The sequence below is a fragment of the Sinohyriopsis cumingii genome, chromosome 4 (genome assembly GCF_028554795.1).
Source record: "Sinohyriopsis cumingii isolate HCF-2022 chromosome 4, ASM2855479v2, whole genome shotgun sequence".
Lineage (NCBI taxonomy): Eukaryota > Metazoa > Mollusca > Bivalvia > Unionida > Unionidae > Sinohyriopsis > Sinohyriopsis cumingii.
This window is the reverse complement of record NC_142964.1, coordinates 43,766,784-43,788,979: the sequence shown is the minus strand read 5'-3', so window position 1 is coordinate 43,788,979 and position 22,196 is coordinate 43,766,784. Positions and strand designations below refer to the sequence as shown.

The following is a 22,196-nucleotide window of genomic DNA, read 5'->3' as shown; positions in this document are numbered from 1 at the left end:
ATGCAGCTTTTGACACAATGATGATGTACAAGTATACCAAGTTACATCTGTAAATCTCAAATGATTTGAAAGTTATAATGCAGTAAGGAACGTGTGGGAAAACTTTAAATGTTGAACTATGACCATGGAATTGATGACAAAACCACCAATGTGATACATGAAACACCTTGATGGGGCTGAACTTACAATGTCTCATTCCTTCATCTCAAATGGCCTGTAAGTCTTAGAATGGTATGAAAAGTATGGGGGAAAACATAAAAAATATTGAGCTATGATCTTTACCTTGAAGATAGGACCTGAATGTGGTATGTAACTCAGCTCAGAATGATTATGTTACAGGAGGTATTCTAAGTTTAATTCCTTAATCTCAAAATGCATGAAAATTATAGTGGAGTGAGTAAGATGGAAAACTTAAAATATCAAGCCATGACCTAGAAAATAAAGAAAGAACTCACCCTAATGCAATATGTGCCACACCTACTAAATCAATAAGTATACAAAGTTTCATCCTGTAATCTCTATATAGTTACTGAGCATAAACAAGTGTGAAGAATGGAGAGAAGGACAGAGGGATGGGAATGATGATACTATGCTAGCCATTCTTCATGCAATATGTGCCACACCTACTAAATCAATAAGTATACGAAGTTTCATCCTGTAATCTCTATATAGTTACTGAGCATAAACAAGTGTGAAGAATGGAGAGAAGGACAGAGGGATGGGAATGATGATACTATGCTAGCCACTCTTCATGAAAAAAAAAAGGGGGGGGGCAACTACCTGCATATATACTCACTGAAATACTGTTAAAAAATTATGGCAAACTGTGATGTGACATAAATAAATGGGTGTGAAATAATATCCAGTATAATGAATAACCCACTTGAAACATGAGAAAGATTTATTTTCACACTAATGAAAACACCTTTTAATATTCCTTGAAAACATAAAATTTTGTAAAGCTACCAATTTTAGTGGCACAAAAATGTACAGTTCTATTAACAACCCAGTTTGGCTGTACTTTTTAGCACAGCATACAAACATAATTCCACTGACTGTGTTGTATTGTTGTCAACTTCTGCATGATCCAAAACACTGAAAATCACAAAAGCACAATCAGCTGATGACTTTGACCACATTTTCCAATGTGTAATCATTAGTTCTCAAAATGAATGCACTTAACAAATTTGATGATAGGTTTGTACATGGCACAATGTAAAGAAAAGAAGCCAAATGCAGAAACTTAAAATAACTAAAGGAACATATAAGGTGAATCACTGTTACCTAGTTTTACAAATGACTCTAACCTACAAAGTCTCATGAAGCAGTTTAAAAGATGGAGAATAAATAAAAGTAATTAACATTGTTCTTAAAAGGAGACCAAAAACAACAAACCTGTTCTAAAAGTGACAGCGAAGTCTTAGATATGTGTTGAAAGCGAGACAAAAACCCAAATGTTACTTAATAAAGTGGTAAGATCCAAAACATGCTGTCCTGCTGATGCTGGCAGAGAGTGAACTCAAGATCAGCTGCCATAAGAACTTCATTCAACTTGGACAAAACAAAAACTTACGATCACAAGCTGCATCCTCCCAGATTTTATTTATATTTTCTTCAACTGAACGAATCACCTGCACACGATCAGAACTCAGCAATAGTGCACGACAGTTGCTCATTTTCTCATCATCCTGAAACAATAACAGTGTGCTGTATTAACAGGTGAAGACACAGAAAGAAATGTTGAAGTGGCTTGCATATCTTCCAGTTTAGTCAACAATATCAAGTTCACACATCATATAAATTTGCTGATTGAAAACAAAAAGCTATTACAAAATAATTTCTCTGTAGAAAGTGAGTGCGCTGTGGGATACTTACTTCAAAAGAGCAACTTCCATCTCCAGAGATATAGAATGTGTGGCCAACAGTTGCCAACAATAATAATAATAATAATAATGACCTTATTTAAAGAGGGTAACACAATTAGCTAAAAACTAATCTACCTTGAGGCCCACATACAAAGGAATTCATTTATTTAAGCTGCATCTCTGAAGCCACTGGATATATTGGGTTTGGAAGAAGGAAATAGAGTGGGCATTTCTAATCTCAACTGGAATACTATTCCAGAGCAGAGTTCCAGAGTATTAGAAACTTTTTTTAAATGGTTCTATAATTATATGGTTTATCACTGACCTTGTTGTGTTCAGTAATGATATTGTACATGAAAGCAAATGCACACATCTTTCAGATCAAACTGTTCATCCTAATTTCTTTGTTGCCTATAAAACTTTACCATAACTGTTCATAGACAACATGCTGAAGAATTAAAGTCAGTATATGAAACCTAATTGACACAGCAAACATGCAAGTACATCTAATTTTAGAAAAAGGGGTTTTCTTAATGTAACTAATCACTTTTTAGCTTTGTTACAACACTGATAGGATTGCAAATATTTGGTTTTTGTATTTGTCTATGTACCTGGTGTAACATTATGCATTGGTTAAATAGTATTTGTTTTGCTGTTTTTTTTTTGCATTTTCACAAAAAATGAGTGAACTTAGTATACACCTTGACCATACAGCATCTCTCAAATTGTACAGCATAGCATTGTCCTGTATGTTTCTGACCTACATAATAGCATTTAAATTTAATCTTCAATAATGCAATATTCAGACTCTGCTTTCAATGAATTGTATATTTTTCTGAATATATTTGCCCAATGGTTTGCAAAAAGAGACAATCTGATAAAGTGGTACTTCCTTGACAGAGCAGTGTCTGCCATTATTTCCCCATGACAGATTCACTTATTGTTTCAAATTGATTTTTATGATGAAAATAATGTACATGTGGCAGTTAAAATATTCATATTACCAATTCTATTCTTAAAACACAAATTGCTGTTTAAAAAAGTTTAAGTTTTGAACACATGTACATGTTTTTATCATCAAAGGATAACTTGAGGAAATCGAACAGTAATAGTTGATAACTTTAATTGGGAACGGGTTAATGGTCAATCAGCTATCAAAACACATGTCTGTGAATGTGCAAGAGTTTGCTTGTCGGTGCAATTGATATCAACATCAACTATTTGATGGCTTGAAGCCTACATTTTGCCTTGAGCTATATAACACAACACTGGAACTAACCTGACGAAGGTGAGGGAGCATCTCAAAAAGGATAGTCATTCAATGTTCCTCTACACAGGGCAAAGTCGTTTTCGCTTTCCTAACAAAAGAAGGTGAAGCATACATTTTTAGGTGACTTAATCACCCACTTCACCTGGTAGCATGACCCTGTATAACATCATAATTTTTGTATGTGCAGTGTCATTCTCCACGAAGCACGTGAAAGACCTGTGCCTGTCGAATATGATCAAGATTTCAATTTAAGCCAGGCTGTGAATTACTGGATTTTCCAAGAGAAATAAATTTGATAATTCACTGGACTGTAATGTGTTTTCACTGCCCCATCAATAACATTATGACCAAGAGCTGAATTAAGACCCTTGTTTGGTCAAGTGTAACGTAAGGTAACCAAGGTAACCAAGTACTTATACTTATTTTTCAATCTTTTTAAAAACTATTTTGTATTTTTTTTCTTGAATTAGGAAGAAGAATTATGTTACTACTACTATTTTCTGTGTGAATATGCACAAAAGACAGCAGAACATAAACGATAAACCAATGATATTATTGTACAGGGTACATCAATAAATCTGCTACTTCAGTCTACTAGCCAAATGTCTGAATATACAATAAATAGAAAACTGATGGAAGTAAATTAGGGATACATTTCTTCTTGTAGGTAAAAAAATATCAAGTATTTTCACCCACTCAATGATATGTGTCGTTCACTTGTTTCAAGCAAATGTCCTCTCGCATCGCAATCTCATGGAAAATTAAATTTGTTCATATTTTAAAAAATCATTACCTGAATACTTGTTACTTACATGTATATCTGATAAATAATATCAACTAAAATATATGTATGCTGAGGACAAAGCTTATTACAGTAAACATGCTAAGTATTTAGTACACTGTATTGCTGTGAATTGGAAATGTACGTACATGGGATTGGGAATCTCAAATACCGTATATATTCATTTATAAGACAGATTGCAAACAACAAGAATACTGATCTGACGTAGCATAATGTGCCTGGAGATCAGGATCATGTTCTTTGTTCTACTGGTTATTCCTAACCAAACTACACAGATAAAGATCTGCTGGCACATTATCTGTACAGTTGAACTACTCAACTTATAAATGAATATATGCTGTATATATCATATCAACAATTCATATTTTTTGGCCAATATAATTGTCATGCTAAAACCTGGTGATGATAAATCGTCATGCTGATATATGAAAACAAAACTCCAAGGATTGTTGCAACTAGGAATTGCTTATAAATATGTGCATAAAAAGTTGCAATCTCTAAACACTTTTTAAACATGTATATAAATAAAATCAAACCCCTTTTGTGCTAAACTGCTTTACTTTCATGAGACTTCAAATATAGGCATATAAACAAAAAACTAAATCTCTTTTACTGAAATAAAAATAAAACTCCCAAGGTTTTTGTCAAAGAAATTATTCCAAAATGGAGATCATCACAAGCAACAAAAGGTGGTTCTCAACTGTGTCTTGAAGGTTACCTGTGCACTATACAAGCCTTAGGTAAGTCCAATTAATGGTGAAAGTGAAAACCTAGGTCTAGCACTGTGTGTAGAGGTAGTTTGTCCACAGCCTTAGAATACCAAAACCAATTCCTTGTTACAACAATGTGATTAATTTCTTAGTACTATGTATTCTTATTCTGTTACAAACTGCTATAAAATATTATATGGCTGATATTTTTTTTAATGTTAACATCTCAACGAATATGTTGCAATTAATTGTTGTTCACATAAAAACCCTGCACCATTACAGAATTTCAAGTGACTTTCTTGTCCTACATGTGTCTCACAATTGTGAAAATTACAAAACAATGTGACTTTTTGTCCTGCAACCATATACTATGCCTATTTATTTTGTTAAGAGAAACCCTGTACTTAGCTCTTAAATTTGTCCATCTTAAACATTAAAATAAAATGATTAATTTATTAATTAATCTGGATACATCCAGTGAGTCATAATTCACTTCTGTGTTAAAATATTAAATTTATCACTTTAAAAAAATAAAAGTGTGATTTCTTGATACCATTGATATTCTGTTATCAGCACCATGTTGACCAAAGAACATACAACAACTTTTTTCTAACCTTCCACTTTCCTTTTCAAAATTAAAACACAAAGTTGATGGGGGAATGCAAGGACCAAGCCGACTTGACTTTTAGAGAGAACCGACTTCTTCTTTTGTACAGAATAGGTAGTAGAACATAGAGAAATGGCAGCAAAGCAAGAAATGCAAAATATATATATATATATATATATATATATATATATATATATATACACCACTCCTTCGATAACTCGTGCACATCGGGGTCCAGAAACATTGACCGTACTATAAATGAGGCGCGAGTTATCGAGGGTCCTATAAAATAAGCCCAAAACCAATAAAGTGATTGACGACATAACGGAGAAATGGGGGGGGGGGTGTAGGCAGATTATACTGTTGAATACTCACTTTATAATCGTTCTGAGATTAACTGTTAATAAATATCTCTTCATAACGGTGTACTTTATTATTTCCTCATAGGACAACATTAATTTCAGGATAAATTACAGTATATTGTGGCGATCATCAAAAACATTATTCCACCTGGTTTCCGTTTGCTTAACATGTGTACCACTTCACACATTGTGTACTAAGTCACTAATTTTTATGTTGAATTGGATACATTCTAGTTTTATTGTTTGATCCAAATTATACGTTTTTTTATATACAAAAGATCGACTCTTTTCAAGAAACAGTGTCGATCGAACGATAGATAGATAGATTTGAATGCGATAGAAGTAAAATGGAAAACAAAAAAAACAAGGGTTAATCAGTACTAACATATTTAATTGGTCTACAAATTTAAAACAACGTAAATTAGAACAAGTTAACACTTGCCGTTTGTGCCACGCTTGACAAATATCAATTCACTTTTTGAAAAAGATCAGTTATTTTTTTTGTGTGTGTTACTCCTTGGTTTCTCTGCCGCCGAGCAAAATCCCTCAGATTTCTCAACTGCATGAGCTTTACGCAGTCAACATTTTGGGTCTCCAGCCACCTTATGGCAATATCAAAATATTTGATTGCTTCCTGTGCAGAGGGGTGGGGGGTGCAACATCTGCGTCTGCATCACTTTCAGCACTTGTGTTACTCCAGTTAGAATCATCTTCTGCTGCAAATTTGTTTGCTATAGAAATAATTATAGTTTCATCTGACATGTATTCGGCTGTGGGGCAATCATTATCAGCACAAATCCACTCCTCCATATCATCAAAAGAAACGCCCATCTCAGGACCATGAGTCTGTATGAATTTCTCCCAAACAGCCTCGGCATTAATGACATCAGTTTCACTGAAACTTTCGAAGTCACTATCATCGTCATTGTGTCTGTTACTGTTTTGCTTTACGCCAAAGGCAGCTCCAAAACCCTTAATCCAGCACCCGAGGTCTCTTGTAATCGATTTCTTTTTTTAATGCAACAAACACTTCCCCAAGTTGTTGATCAAAACAAAGCCGGCATGTACATGTAATTAGGTTCTCACAGAAGTACTCACAGGTTTCGATGTGACGGTCGATTGACTCTTTTCATGTTTTCAATGAACAGAATATGTTGTGATTATAATGTTTACAATGAAACGGAATTAAAGGATTAGAACGTGACTTTCACACAGGAAGACGTTTAACTGGTGTTTATTTCATTCTCTGTTGCCACCTGTTAGCATCTACCAGAAGTTTTCATTGATCGCTATTTCACCAGACTGCTTATTTACAGTATACTGACAACTATTTATCATAAAAACTTACATAATATATGATATCTTTAAACAGAGGTCTCGCTAGGATTTTAAAACTGGGTCTTTCTGCCTCTGAATTCAATCACTAAATATCAGTACATTTTCTCACTCGACCGCCTGTCAAAGCCTTTGAACTAGCCGCCTAGCTGTTGCATCATGTTCTTTTTTTTTTTAATGTACTCTTATAAAATGGTAACAGTACATCAAAGAGCCTTTCAGTCACTGAATTCTGTCATTGTAAATATCAGCACAGTTAACTGATCAACACATTTTCCCACAAAGCAGGTGGCTGAAACAGGACCAGCAAATCTTTGAATTTTCCCGCGCACCTATTACATGCGTACGGAGGACTCCCGCCTTAGTGATTTTCTGCGTCCCAGATCAAAAATTGGCGTCCAAATACGCGTAATTAAGCGTTTTCGAGATCTCTGAAATTAATTCTTCTTTAGAACTTGCAAATTTCAAAATATGGATACATTTTTACGGGCATTAATCACCATTTTCGATGATAAAACGAGCAATGTATCAAGGTTTAATTTATCAATTCTAATCGTAATTTTTTCATGTTCAGCATATTTTAAAGATATTTTAAATACATTTTGTCTGGAAAAAATCGGGAGCCAAGATGGACACCACGTTATAAGCGGGATCGCGAGTTATCCGGGCGCAAGTTATCGAGGAAGCGGTATATATATATATATATATATATATATATATATATATATATATATATATAAATTTATTCATGTGTCAGTGCTCTGGTTCTCTTTTTTGAAATGTGGTCTCTATTTCTCATTATGCATACTGGGTATTTGCACGTAACATTGGTTTTACGCAATACTTTATCTTGAAAATGGAAAATTTTCTGTGTTGTATGTACATTGTACACATTTGGTATATGCATTCTTATGTCACTTGTTAAGGCTCGAATAAACAGTAACACAAGAAAGAGTGAAAACAACAAGCTTTTAAAAATACAATAATTTATTTCCCTGGAAAAGTTCTGTAAAAATGAAACAAATATGAACTTACGGTTTTATAGAATCAAATAAAAAAATGATCCAAAAATAATCAGAGAATAAAATTTTAGTAGTCCTAATAACAAAATGTTCAAATGATTTCACATTCGAATCCCGATGAAGAATTCAAGATGGAAGACAATGACGTATGCCACAATCTGTAGTGTTGAAGTCAACAGTTCCTTGTAGAAATAAGAATTATCACTCCAGTTTCTGATAGCTGAATAAATTTTTATAAAAAACTGTCCTTGTTTCACAATATTACATGAGCACACTTATTTTCAAGAAAATTAACAGAATTAATTCTTTTGAATCCAAGTAATTTGAAATAACTCCAAACCAAGTAATTTGAAATAGTTCCAAACGGCACAACATATAACTAACAGTTTAACAGCCCAACTTCTACTGAGATTAAATCTCCAAAACATGGGTTATATGGGCTTTCTAAAACATAAACAAAGGTCACGTGATCATCTTCTAGATGTTTATAAAAGCAAGTACTTGTTACAGCTCAAGTTTACCCAGTGTGACCCTGATGAAAACCAATCATTTTTAAGAAATAAAAAATATAAAAAATTGTTTATATCTTAAAGACAAGCTCCCATCATGACCATGTAAACAACCAATAGTTTTAAAATAAAACAGAACTTGTTTACGAAGGTTGCTACAAATTCTGAAACAAGGACAGGATTTATATCAACATGTGGTGTTTATAAACTGACAGTCAAGGTCAAACTATTTTCTAAAAAAAAGTATCATCTCAAGTGAGTAAATTTACATTACAATATCATATAATGAAAAATAAAAAAATTAAAACTGACAAACAATTAAATTGAAATAAATATATATTAAATCAGACATAATTAAATCAAATATACATAACAGCATTCATATTGAAAGTGTTTATATTTGGATAGAGATGTTATGCAATGTGCTTTGGCCATAAAAATTCAAAAGAGCACAGCAGAATCAATGCATTTTAACTGATAGGAGTACCTAGAATACAGTATTGTAATAATAAATAGATAGAAATACTAAAGTTACTGCTACTTAAACAACAAATTTATTTTTTGTTAGTTCTAAAATTTCAACAGACAGTCAAAAACATTTTAAAACTAGTTTTAAAAAAACACTATAACATGCATGGGAGCAAATGAATAGGCATATCTTTATGCTATAGTGTTCATATATTTATGCTACAGTGTTCATACATAAAAAATGTCTTTACATTTTTTATCTTTGGACTAATTCATTAACTGATCTCCCTGATTTGGACCCAATCTCCCTGATTGCGAAACCCTGATCTCCCTGATTTGGTCCCAGAAAACTTGGCATGTATGTTAGATGGTAATTTATCGTAATATGATTTTTAGTTCAATATTCGCTACAAGAAGCTATGTGAGGACATGCTGCCTGGGAGGATCTTGGACTTTTATTTGGGGGATGGGGGTGCAGCTTAAACAACAATGTTAGATAGTGTTTGTGTGGTTTTGCATGTGTTGCCTTTGTCTGTTGTTCAACATACATTTTACCAAGTTTTATTGTCTTTACATTTTATATCTTACTTTCTTTTGTTTAACCAATTAAAGTTTATTCAGGAAGATTTAATTTTTTATATTACTGTGCTAACCAACATGTAGATCTATATCTTCCTTACTTTTTATTTCTGACACTACTGAATCTTTCTGCAGAAATGCTTTGAGACTATTGGCCGCTCTCTAGTAATCAATAAATTTATTTAGACTGATCTTTGTGATACAGTCCTCGCAAGATGGTCTTCACGTATTACTCTTACCTTGGGGTGATGCTGCCTTCTACACATGGAAAAAAGGTCAACAGAAGATAGATAAACTGGTGTTCTGTTCTGACAAGAATAGCTAATAAAAAAGTGAGTGTTCTGAAATATTTAATGCTATGGGTAAAAATACAGGGATTTTATTTACCATCAGCATACAAAGGTCAGTCTATATAAATTTATTAATTACTAGTAAGCAGCTGACAGTCCAAAAATATTTCTGCAGAAAGATCCATTATGAAATACTGCCTCGCCCAGTTGGTCTCCGCTACCATTAATTCTGGAAAGAAAAGTTTTTTTTAAAAAAAACACGAGATTTGTTAGTTTATATTTTTATGCAAGTTAATTTTAAATTTTGTTGACACTACATAGCCATTTTGTGTTAAGGTGTCGTAAAATACTACAACATATATAGTTTTATTTTGATACTAAGCTATATTTACCTTTTGTATATCTTCGTAGGTTGTCTTCGTTTGTCGATAATATACAACACAACCTTCACAAAATCTGAACGGCCTAGCATTTTCAACTGAACAACGCACGAAATCCGAGGAGTGCTCTCCAAATAAACTGATAAAAGCCTGGCATATATTCTCAATCTTGGAGCCATTTATTTTACCTGCATCTTCATCTGCTTTATATACACCATTTTGTACAACTTCCGCCTTTGTATAGAAAGGCTTGTGATGTTGAGTCAAGTGCCACTGTAGAAACTCGGGTGATAGATCTGAATGTAAATCAACGCCATTGATAAAACAGTCGGAAAGTAATACGTCTTTAAAAATCGCTAATGTCAATAAAATAATTCTAGAAGATATCCGCAGCATTGTGTTCAATCTTTTTGTTTTTCACAAGCTCAAACGAACAATAAGGAAAGTTTGGCCATTAATAGCAGAGGAAATAAACAGAATTACTTCCGATATAAGTAAATTTAAAACCAGATCAACAGTATCGGAATGATTTGCCAAGACGTACTCCAGTTTCGGAATAATCTGATTCAGTCAAAGTTGCTGTCTTTTGTTTGGAGTTTTTCGGGAGTGATGGTGGTTGTTTTTTTTAATAGTATTTTTTATATCGTTGGTGTCTGTTTAGAGTTTAACTGGCTATCTGGGATCGAAAATAATTTAATTAGCACATATCTAGTGCCATTTAATCGAGCAAAAAAGGTTACAATGAAAATCATAATAACAAAATGAACTTATAAACAAATACATTGTCAATACATTACAATTAAATCTGATTGATGAAGTAAGCATAGTTAAAAAGTTGCATGCGACTGCTATAGTAACATCTGTGAAATCTTCAACTGAAACAAAATGCAGAAATGACGCAATGTGTTTGGAGTGACTTTTATTTGTCTTTAATAAACTAAAACTGGAACTATTTCAAACTTGAAGTCAATAGTTATTTTTAACAAATTCTTTTCATTTAGACTCCCTGTGTTGATATATGATTTCCAACATAAAAAGAGGAAGTAGGATTAGATCATCACGCATTACTGCGTGCAACCCCCTCCCCCCCCCAAAAAAAAACAAAACAACAACAAACAACAATAACAAACAAACAAACAGCAACGAAAACAAGAATAAAGAAAAGAAAAAAGAGACCATATCATTTACAGGAATATCCTTCTTCTTATTACAAAATAGTGTTGATCTAATTTTTATTATAAGTATCTGAATAGTACATTTTAGTAAATTAGGTTCCAGTTGGATGTTGTTCCTAAGTTCTTGTCAGGTCATGGGAATTTCTACCCACAATCAGTAGCGTAGCAATAAATTCTGGGTCCCACCCCGCAAAACTTAATAATGGGGCTCCTTTTCAATTAAAAAGGTTGCCTGATGGGAATCTTGGGCCTCCACCATCCCACCTTGTACACCCACTATGTGTGAATTGCTTGTGCTGTTGCTACAGACGAATGTTTCCTATTACTGATCATTATAATCAAAGACAACAGTCAAACCTGTACTGTAACAATGCAGCCCACAAGACAGGCACAGTTATAAAAGAGCCAGTTTATTAGAAGGACAAAACATAACGCATTTAATATAAAATTAGACTCCATATTATAACAACCAGAATATAAGTGAAAGGGAAATTTGACTCGACCTAGCCCAACATTATTCTAAGTCACGGAGCAGTAACGCTTGCCTGGACCCTGGGAGCTCATGCTGGGTAAGTGGGAATAGAAGCTGTTGCCAGTCAAATAGAGGGCAGTAAGAGCTGTATTCAGGATGAAGCGGGTTTAAGAGGATGGCAGTCATAGAGGGGGTGGGTAGCCAAACATTACCAACTCAATCAACAACGACGTTTGTCGATGGGATACAATGAAACACGACTGGAGCGATCATAGTGAGATGGGTAACGAGGTGTCCAGCAAGCAACCATCAAAGATATGCCTTAATAGAGACACAGTATGTTTAAGCGACGGTCCGACTAGAAACAAATACGTGTACATGGATACTTTGGAGACAGGCAACACCCTGTGGACAAAAATGCTGCAACGCCTATTGCACGGTACATGCCCAGCAATATTGAGATGGGGTCCAACTCTTGTCATGCTGAAAATGCGGGGCAGGCACCATCGCCACTCACAACATAACGCAACTGTTGTGGAGATGACCATCAGGCCGACAAGCTGAAACCCAATGAACTAAAGGCTAGACGACAATTTCGACTGGTCCTTAGCCAGTTGCGTAGTAAAGCTCATCCTAGCCCTAGGTCACGCAAATCGACAAGTGCCACTATTAAAGCAGTGCTGGAGAAAAACCATATTCCGGCCTAACCAGTGACGACCTTAAACTCAAGGTCAAGTGCTATACCATACATATTAACACATCGGGGTCGCCATAGCGGGTTGACCACAGTCAGCAACAACCATCGAAAACTTGACAATTTATAGAAAGGCACATTTTAGACTGGATTCTTCGTAGACCTGATGATAACATTCTACGGTCCTCCCTGGTATCCCATGACCTTGCATCAGATCACCTCTGCATTATATGCCATCTTGACGTATCAGTCCCTAACCCTCCACCTTTATCTGCTACTAAGAGAAACCTCCGTATGATAAATAGAACCAAACTAATGCACGACATCCAAGCTAACTTAACAACTTGCTTACCTCCTACCGCAGAACAACTCGATAACTGCCTGCGTTCATTGCTTGACAAACATGCCCCAGCTACCAAGTGCAAAGTATCAATTCAAAAGTGTTCTCCATGATATAGCAGTGTTAGGGACCAGCTGCGCGCTGCTAAAAGAGACCGCCGTAAAGCTGAGAGGCTTTGGCTTTCCACCAGACGCACTATTCATAAGCAAATCTATGAAGCCTCTAAGAAGAATGTCACAAATATAGTCCATGCAGAGAAATCAGCCTACTACACTACTAAGATCATGGAAAGTTCCAGCTTCAAAGAGCTCTTCGAGATTACTAACAAGCTAATGTCAAGGAACAAATCTACACCACTTCCAACTACCTTCTCTCCACTCGACCTTCCTGACATGTTTGCAAATTTCTTCCGTGACAAAGTACAAACCATTAGAGATAAGCTTGACACCACAATTTCAATGGACTCGTCGTAACCATACAGTTGGGATACAGAATTTGAGCGGCAACCATTAGCAGCATTTGAACCTGTCTCTATGGATTTCGTACGTACAATCGTGATGAAGAGTGCACCAAAGTAATGTGATCCAATTCCAGCATCACTGCCGCTTGAGTGCTAAGATCCAGTATTGCCTCCACTAACTGATGTTATTAATACCTCTCTCTCATCCGGAGAAATTCCCATCATTTTTCAAAACTGCCATTGTAAAGCCTCTGCTGAAGAAACCAACACTTCACCATAACGATTTAAAGAACTGTAGAGAGGTGCATTTCTGATGTGAAATCATGGATGACATGTAACAAGCTGCAGATGAATGATGATAAAACTGAGGCCATTCTGATCACAACACAAAGATTTTCTCATTCACATCCTTTACCTCAAACAATAAATATCAGCAACACCAACATTAAATTCACACAATCAGTACGAAACCTAGGTGTTACTCTGGACAGTACTCTCACATTGCACCAACATGTCATGAACATATACAAGGCTGCGTATCTTGAGCTGAGACCCATCAGCTCAATTCACAAATATCTTTCAGTTGATGCCACTAAAACACTTGTGTGTTCATTAGTACTTTCAAGACTGGACTATTGTAACTCAATTCTGTCTGGTTCATCTCAATATCTGCTCCAGAAACTTCAAAAAGTTCAAAACACAGCTGCTCGGATCATACTTAGAGTACCACGATCAGAGCACACCTCCCCGCTGCTCTGTACCCTACACTGGCTATCCATTCGATCCAGAATCAAACACAAAATGTGTTCTCTGTGCTACGTTTCACTGTCGGACTCTAGTCCAACATACCTATCCGACCTCAGCCATGTGTACACACCAGCAAGATACTTACGCTCCTCTTCTGACAATCGTATACTCATTATTCCCACTATGAAAACAAAGTCATATGGACAGCGTTCTTTTGCATAAGGAGGGTCGAGTGTTCGAAATCCACGCACACATTGCATCGTAATATGCTTTTGCCCTTGGCTACCTTCCTTGTGATCCAGTACCCATGAAACAGGTTCAGAAGAAACCGGATTTACCAAAGCCTACCCCTTTTGGTGTCGAGCTATGAATCTTCGAATTCGGACTCTGACTCTGACCGGTATATTATACCACAAAGACGAGCCGGTTGGGAACTGCCCTTGATAGTAGATCACCATCTGTTATCGACCCCTATATTAGGCAGCCTCTTGAAAGCGTAAACATTGAAACCAGTAGGTCTAGGCAATATGGCAGTAGTTTAAGCGAAACCACGAGTCATTTTTCTATTCCCTCTCACGTCTCACATGAGAGTACTAAGTTCCGTCCCCCAGAGATATCTGCCGAAAGGTCAGTTCGAAGCCCGACCATACTAGAGGGAGATCTGGACCGCCAGTCTGTAAGGCTGATCCTAAGCCCACCGGCATTATATGTGTCACAGAAAGACTCTGGTCATCAGCCGCTGAGACGTTCAACCAGAGACCGAAAACAGCCCGACCGGCTAGGCCAGTGGGTGCATTCGCAAACAGTTTACGAAGTGTGAGTTGCTGAGATCTATCTATAGATTTCAGGCCTGTATTTTTTCAGTAGACAATTGGAGCGATGCAGAAGAGCCCCTTTAATGTAAATTAAATACAGCAAGGGTATTAGTAGTGAATGGGGCCACTTTAGCGTCAAGGGGAAAATAGCATTGAAAAACACCCTGGGCCACTTTAGCGTCAATGGGAAATTTAAAATTACGAAAACCCCTGGGCCACTTTAGCGTCAATGGGAAATTTAACATTACGAAAACCCCTGGGCCACTTTAGCGTCAATGGGAACTTTAACATTACGAAAACCCCTGGGTCACTTTGGCGTCAATGGGAAATTAACATGGGAATAAATTGTGGGTCTGTTGAGCGTCAAGGGGGAAATGGAACAGGGTCGGGACCCTATTTTAATAAGGTCCCGACCTGATGGGTCTATGGAAATGGAACAGGGAAAAAAAATTGAAACATGGAGGGGTCTCTATATTTAAAAAAAAAGAAAAGAAAAAAAGGGGTAGGTAATTGAAAGTCTATCTCGTTTCGAGAGATTGGAGTGGCCCTGAAAAGGGCCTTTGGGTTTCTTCTTCTTATTCTAATTTCTTCTATTTCTCCACCAACTTCTTATTTTCTGTCCTGCACTTTTTCTATTCTTTTCTTTCTTTTCTTCCTCCTTTTTCTTCTTTTTCTCTTCTTTCTGCTTCTCCTCCTCTTCTTTCTTCCTCTTCTCATTTTCTTCTTCTTTTTAAATTTTTTTGTTCCATGCTCTCATCCTTATCCTTTCCTCTTCATCCTTCTTCTCCTCCTTTATTTCTTTCAACAGATCACTGATGATTTCCTGTAGTTTTCGTAAGTTGTTAATCTCCATCTTCACTTGATGGGGACTATAAGAATAGTGATCCTCGTTTAGCCTAACTAACATTTGCTCCATCATGCCAAAATTGTCCAGGACGTCTTGCAATTTTTTCATTTTATCAAGGTAGTTCGAAGCCATCTTCTTTTTTATTCTTTGCAGAATGGTGTGAATGACGAACTTTGTGGGTTCTTATAGTTAAAGCGCGGACGTGAAGGAAAACATCCCCAAAACAAAATTTATATTACCTTGATCATGACCAAACAACGCGCGGACGTGAAGGAAAACATCCCCTACTTTTCTTATCTCATATTATCTACTATCCACATACGCGAAGCAGCAATAAACAAACCCCAAATCTACTATCCACACACGCAAAGCATTAAAATGAAACCCAAATCTACTATCCACACAAACCAACTTAAGCTCTTACAAAACCCAATATCTACTATCCACACAAACGTACGTGAGCGCTTACAAACACAAACACATACACTCACACTAGGAAAAAAAGAGTCAGTGTTTATATTCACACTACTCTACATACACACATTGGCAAATAGATTACTATATCTTTTCTAAAGGTTTGGGTAGCCCTGAAAAGGGCTGTTTTTTAAGAACTCCAGGGCACCTGGTTAATGATGGAACCTTCCAGGCCTGGCACCACACACACATCTCCGACTCCAATCTCCTTTCACTCTTCTTTTGACTGGGAGCGCAGAGGGAGGATGATTGGCTTCAGCACCCAAATCCTCTGTCTCTGGAATATTGTACGACATCCTCTCTCCTATTTTCTTTTCCTCCTCTTCCCTCTGTCTTCTCTCCTCCTCTTCTTTCTTTATCCTTGCCTCTTCTACTATAGCCTCTGCAGCCAGCTCATTCACTATACGCCTGGCATATTCCAGGTGCATCTGGAGTTCTAGAAGCTTTACAATTCTTGTATTCATTGTCTTGCTGTTAACAGGTCGACGATGGGTAGCCCAACTGACGATTAGTTTTCAATTTATACTAAAAGCGCGGACGTGAAGGAAAACATCCCCCAAAACAAAATTAGTTAGTTAGTTGGATTATAGTGGTTTTCGTTCTTTTGAACATGTACCACTTGTTTATTCACGCACTGTGTGATTTTTAATTACTCCTGGGGGAAGGAAAAGGAGCCTCATCCCCCAGGCTTTTATGTACTCAATGAGTACTTTTTAATTTAGCCACTCAGGTGTAGGACTAACTAGTCCTTAACAACCTGACTGAAAGGCTAATAAACATGAGTGGGAATAGTCACACCACACACTCGTGTTTCTTAGTAGGATTGAAATGCCCCAGGTGTCAAACCAAGCAGTATGTGACTCCCGCTACGATTGGTCGGCAGCGATGACGTCACATTAGGACACCTAGTCTTGTGGCATTGACGAAGTGGCCCGCTTTTTTGATATCATCAATTGCCTTTCCCAGTCCCATATTCCGGTAGACAGAGCCTTCCTTTTTTCCACTCTGTTTAGGTGGTGCAGGTTCATCAGCTTCATCGCCGCTGGATGATGATACTTACAGGGCCGCTGCCAGCGTGGAAGTTTCAAATTCTTCAGGGTCGTCTGCCAACATTGCCTGGATTTGGCTGAGTATGTTAGTAGAAATAGCTGTGGAAGCTTGATTTAAAAGTTCAGCCAGATGATGTTTTAGAGACAAGGAGACGGTTAGGAGTATATTTTTTTTTTCTTTTTCTTTTCTTTTTTTTTCATGAATTCCTTATTTATTTTGATTCCTTATCTTGTTGGTTTGGAATGAAAACTTGTTTTATGGTTGTTTGTATGTTATTATGGAGTCCTGTTTTAATTAATTCCTATTTTCCTATTTTAATTTTTTGTGGCCTTAATTGATTTTTATTATTCGGGCTATGAACGGCTGTGTCAATCTGTGAACCCACGAGACCGAGCCGGCCGTCATAATTCCCAAACAGTGATTTGTAATATTTTTAACTGGTCTTTGATTTACTTTCTTAGATTTTTTTGATTAGATTGGATTCGTGTATAAAACTTATGATATTTTTGAATGTTAGATTAATATTGGGGTTTGTGTTCATCAAGAATTCTGGGTATGTTGCAGGGGATCCAATATTATGCTGTTTAACTTTAAACTTAGCCCTTTTTTTTCAAGTGTATGGCATTTAAAAATATGCTCTATGTCTTCTGGGACCCTGCAGTGGTAGCAGTTAGGGTTATGTGGTTGTGGTCCTATGTACTGTCCGAAGCTGTTAGCCAGCTTGGTTTTGCCCGTGAGTATTCTATTTATGAATTTTTGTTCACTGCCTTTTGTTTTGGGTGGTTTCCTATTTCTACATACTTCTTTAATGATGGTTTTTAGTTTCCTGCCTTGAGTGCTTGTGTTCCATAATTCCTGCCATTTATTATCAATGAGGGTTTTAGATATGCTATTGAGTTCGCATATGCTATAATCTAGGTTGATGTGAGTGGTTTCGTTTAGTTTTTGTTTAGCTGTTATATCTGCCATGTAGTTACCTGGTATGTTAATATGGGATGGTATCCACATAAATTCTACTTGTAAGTTATTATTGTTCAGTATTTTTAACAATAAATTGGTTTGCCTAAGATAGTTTTCTCTTGATTTGGTGTTGTTATTAAGTATTGAGTTTATGACGCTTAGCGAGTCACTTATTATTACCGCTTGGGGTATTTTGTTCTCTTTGATCCATTTGAATGCTTCAAGTATGGCCCAGAATTCAGCTGTGTATATAGAGCAGAGGTTAGGTAGTCTTCGTCCTACTTTAATGTTAAGTTCGGGGATTACGTAAGCTGCTGCTGTTCTGGGTGGTTCTGTAATTTTGGATCCATCAGTGTAAATCTTAATGTAGTTGCAATATTTTGAGTTGTTTTCTTCTGTACAGATTGTGTTTAGTTTGAGTTCCTGTTCGTTTTTATTGCCATATTTCGTAATGAGGGTGTTAACTGAGGGGTTGATATTTATCCATGGTTCTTTGTCATAGTGATTTGCAATTTCTGTTTGTAGGTTGTCTATAGGAAGTTGTTCAACTAATTGATGGACTAATTTCCCTGCTGGTATGTTTTGTGATAATTTAGTTCTAAATGTTATGTTACATTTATTTATAGCTAGCCGGGTGGGGTGTGTGTCGGGTTGTGTTGTTAGCCTAGCTGCATATCTGAGGGTGAGTTCTTGTCTTCTAAGGTGGAGCGGCAGTTCTCCAGTTAAGATTTGAAGTTCCACTAGTGATGTGGATGGTAGTGCTCCAGTGCAAATAATTAGGGCCTTTCTTTGTATGCTATCTAATTTCTTGAGGCTATTTTGGGGTTCCGAGTTGTAAATTTGGCATCCGTAATCTAGTTTAGATCTAATTAACGATTTATATAATGCTAGTAAGGTTTCTTGATTGGATCCCCAGGTGGTTCCTTGAAGGGTTGTAAGGAGGTTAAGGTCTTTATTGCACCTTTTGACTAGTTCGTTTATGTGGTGTCCCCAGTTTAGCTTGGAGTCATAATGCATTCCTAAAAATCGTGCTACTTTTACAAATTTAATTTCTTGATTTTGGATGGTGAGTTTGGGAAACTGATTTTGTAATTTACGTTTGGTGGTGAATAATACTGCTATGGTTTTTTCATGGGATAATTTGAAACCCCATTTATCAGCCCATTTCCCTATTTTGTTTAGACTTGTTTGAATATCGCTGATTACTTTGTGGTTGGAGGGGTTTCCTGCTCTCCATAATCCACTATCATCAGCAAATTGTGAGAGTTCAATTAGTTTTGATGTTAAGTTGGTGTCCAAGTCATTAATCATGATGTTGAAAAGGGTTGGGCTGAGTACGCTCCGTTGTGGTGTACCGTTTTCAAGTGTGTGTGGCTCAGAGTAGGTGTCGCCGACTCTGGTTGATATTTTACGGTCAGCGAGGAAGTTTTCAATGAATTTAAACATTCGACCTGTGATGGCGTAGTGGTTGAGTTTGGCTAATAAGCCTTTGGTCCATACAAGGTCGAATGAGTAGTTAAGTGGGATACCCTAGCCTCAATGGGAATTAGCATTACAGAGACCCCTGGGACACTCTAGCCTCAATGGAAATTTAACATGGAGAAAAATCGTGGGACACTCTAGCCTCAAGGGGAATTTAACATGGGAAAAAGTCTTGGGTCACTCTAGCCTCAAGGGGAATTGAACATAGGATTTTTTTTTTTAAAAAAAATTTTTAAAAAAGGGGTAGGCAATTGAAAGGCTATCTCTTTTCGAGAAATATGGCTGGCCCTGAAAAGAGCCTTTGGGTTTATGTTAATATTAATATTAACATAGATGGCATCTGTCACATCTTCTTCTTCTTCTTCTTAAACTCCTATTAACTGCCGGTCCATACACAAGTACCCTCTTGAGACATCCTTGTCTTTCTATGTAAACTCTCCTCATCCATTGACTAGTATCTGTCCTATCAACAACAGTCCACTTGGACCTGACATACATGAGCATGTCCGTCCTAAACATCATGGAAGACACAAGGGTGGATGACTCAACTGTGGTCCACATCTTGAAGCGACGAGAATAGGTGAATCAATGCAGTGAACTGCGCTTATTTATAGGTACAGGAAGGATTGAAACGGATTGAATTCATTCACCAATCCGAACACGCGTTACAAAATTCAGTCAGCTCGCATCCAATCCGAAGAGAGCAGTCTGTGACGTGACGTGGTCTATATAGATTCGTTAGCGCTTGTGTGCAGTCAATCTATGCGACAGTGATTCAACATGACGGAAACTCAGAAAACGATCCATTGGGGTGCACCAGCAGGGGAGACTGCCCAAGGGAACCCGGACTTACTTTCAGAAGAGGTACATTGGGATTTTGTGGATTTTCTTACCTCGCAAGAATTTGTTCCGGAACCTTCGTTACCTTCTTCATTACCGCAAGTGGAGAATTTTAGACAGAGACAGAAAGAAGAATTGGAGAAATTTATGCAACGACAAAAGGAAGCGGAACAAGCTTTTCTCCTACAGCAACAGCAACAGCAACAAGAAGAGGTAAGAAAAAAGCAACAACAAGAAGAAGCAGCAGCAAAGAAACAAGAGGGTGAAAATCAAACGGCTACGGTACTGTTGGACATTTTAGCGGAGTTAAGAAGTCTGAAACAAATGTATCAGACTTCTTTATCACGACCGAAGAGAATACGACCTTCCCGAGCTAAACACGCCAACCCTGTGACTAAGTCTATCGTACCACCCTTAGTGATTTCAACCCAATCATCAGAAGTAGGCCTCGGCTGTGGCAAAGGCTTAAGGCAGTTAAAGTTGATTGGTTAAACTCACCCCTACACCAAAATAAAAAGGCCCTTTTCAGGGCCACCCACATTTCTCGAAAAGAGATAGCCTTTCAATTTGCCAATAACTCAAAAATCAACAAAAAAAAACAAACCATTTTACCCTTATAGTACGTGTCTTTTATGTATGAGTGCGTGAGTGTAGCTTCTTATTTTAAAATCAAAACTCAAAGACACTTACCTTATATCATTCATGTATTCTTTTATCCATTTTTTACAATCCAATTCACAATTCACCACAGAACACTTTAATTAAAAGTTCATTGACTTCTTCTTTCTCCTTGTTTAGTCTCTCTGTTTTTTGAATTTCTTCACCGTTTTCTCCTCATTTTCTTCCCTTCTTCTTTTCTTCTCCTGTTTCTTTGCTTCGTTTAAATAGAATTGTCTTCTTTCTTCCTCTTCTTCCTCTGAAGAATCCCTCTCTTCTTTCGAAGAATCCCTCTTCTTCTGAAGAATCCTTCTTTTCTTCTGACTCCTCTTGTTTCTTTTTTGGGCAATCTGGAGACCAATGTCCTTTTTCTTTACAATAATAACAGGTATCTTGACTTTTGTCTTTTTTAGCCCCTGTTTTTTTTTTTCTTTTTTGACGGTCTGGACACTCTGAAGACCAATGCCCTTTCTTCTGACAGATATAGCAAGTATCTTGACTTTTATCTCGAAAGGAAGGAGAGTAGTCCGTCGGCTGGTCTGAAGAGAATTTTCTAATGACCCCTCGCAAAGCTCTGACGAAACGTTCCATCTGGGTAGTCTCTTCCATCGTTGTGCTCGGCTTGAGAGTGAAATGAATAGTGAAAGAACAAGACACACACCCTTTTATATACGCTGGTCTGCCATGACTATAAATTAGTCTATGGTGTTTACACTTGAGTCATTTGACGTTTTGCACTCAAGATGAAACGATCCCATTCATTCGAGAAGAAAGAAGAAGAAAGTAAGAGGCAGAAACGTGATCTATCGCCTCGTACCAGAGCTGAAATCTTGGCACAAATTCATGCCAGTGATTTTGAAGAGGACATGAGTGAACCAGAATTTGAAACCTCTAAACCAAGTTCGTCACCCTTAGTCAACCCTGAAAAATACTATTCCATTCGAGAGACGGAAAAGCGCTCCTCTAGAAAATTTAGAACCACGG

At 36.8% G+C, this 22,196-nt stretch overlaps 1 protein-coding gene across 1 annotated transcript in view; it reads right to left on the bottom strand.

Moving 5' to 3' along the window:
* The window catches only part of LOC149801062 (osteopetrosis-associated transmembrane protein 1-like), a 45,984-nt gene extending 35,308 nt beyond the window's left edge, over positions 1-10,676 (bottom strand). Inside the window, exons 1-2 of the mRNA XM_089955096.1 lie at positions 10,212-10,676; positions 1,574-1,688 (exon numbers count right to left, since the gene is read on the bottom strand). Coding sequence (XP_089811222.1) covers positions 1,574-1,688; positions 10,212-10,595 — 499 coding nt within the window. The 5' untranslated portion in view covers positions 10,596-10,676. The remainder of the gene's footprint in view (positions 1-1,573; positions 1,689-10,211) is intronic.
* Between the last annotated feature and the right edge of the window lie 11,520 nt (positions 10,677-22,196).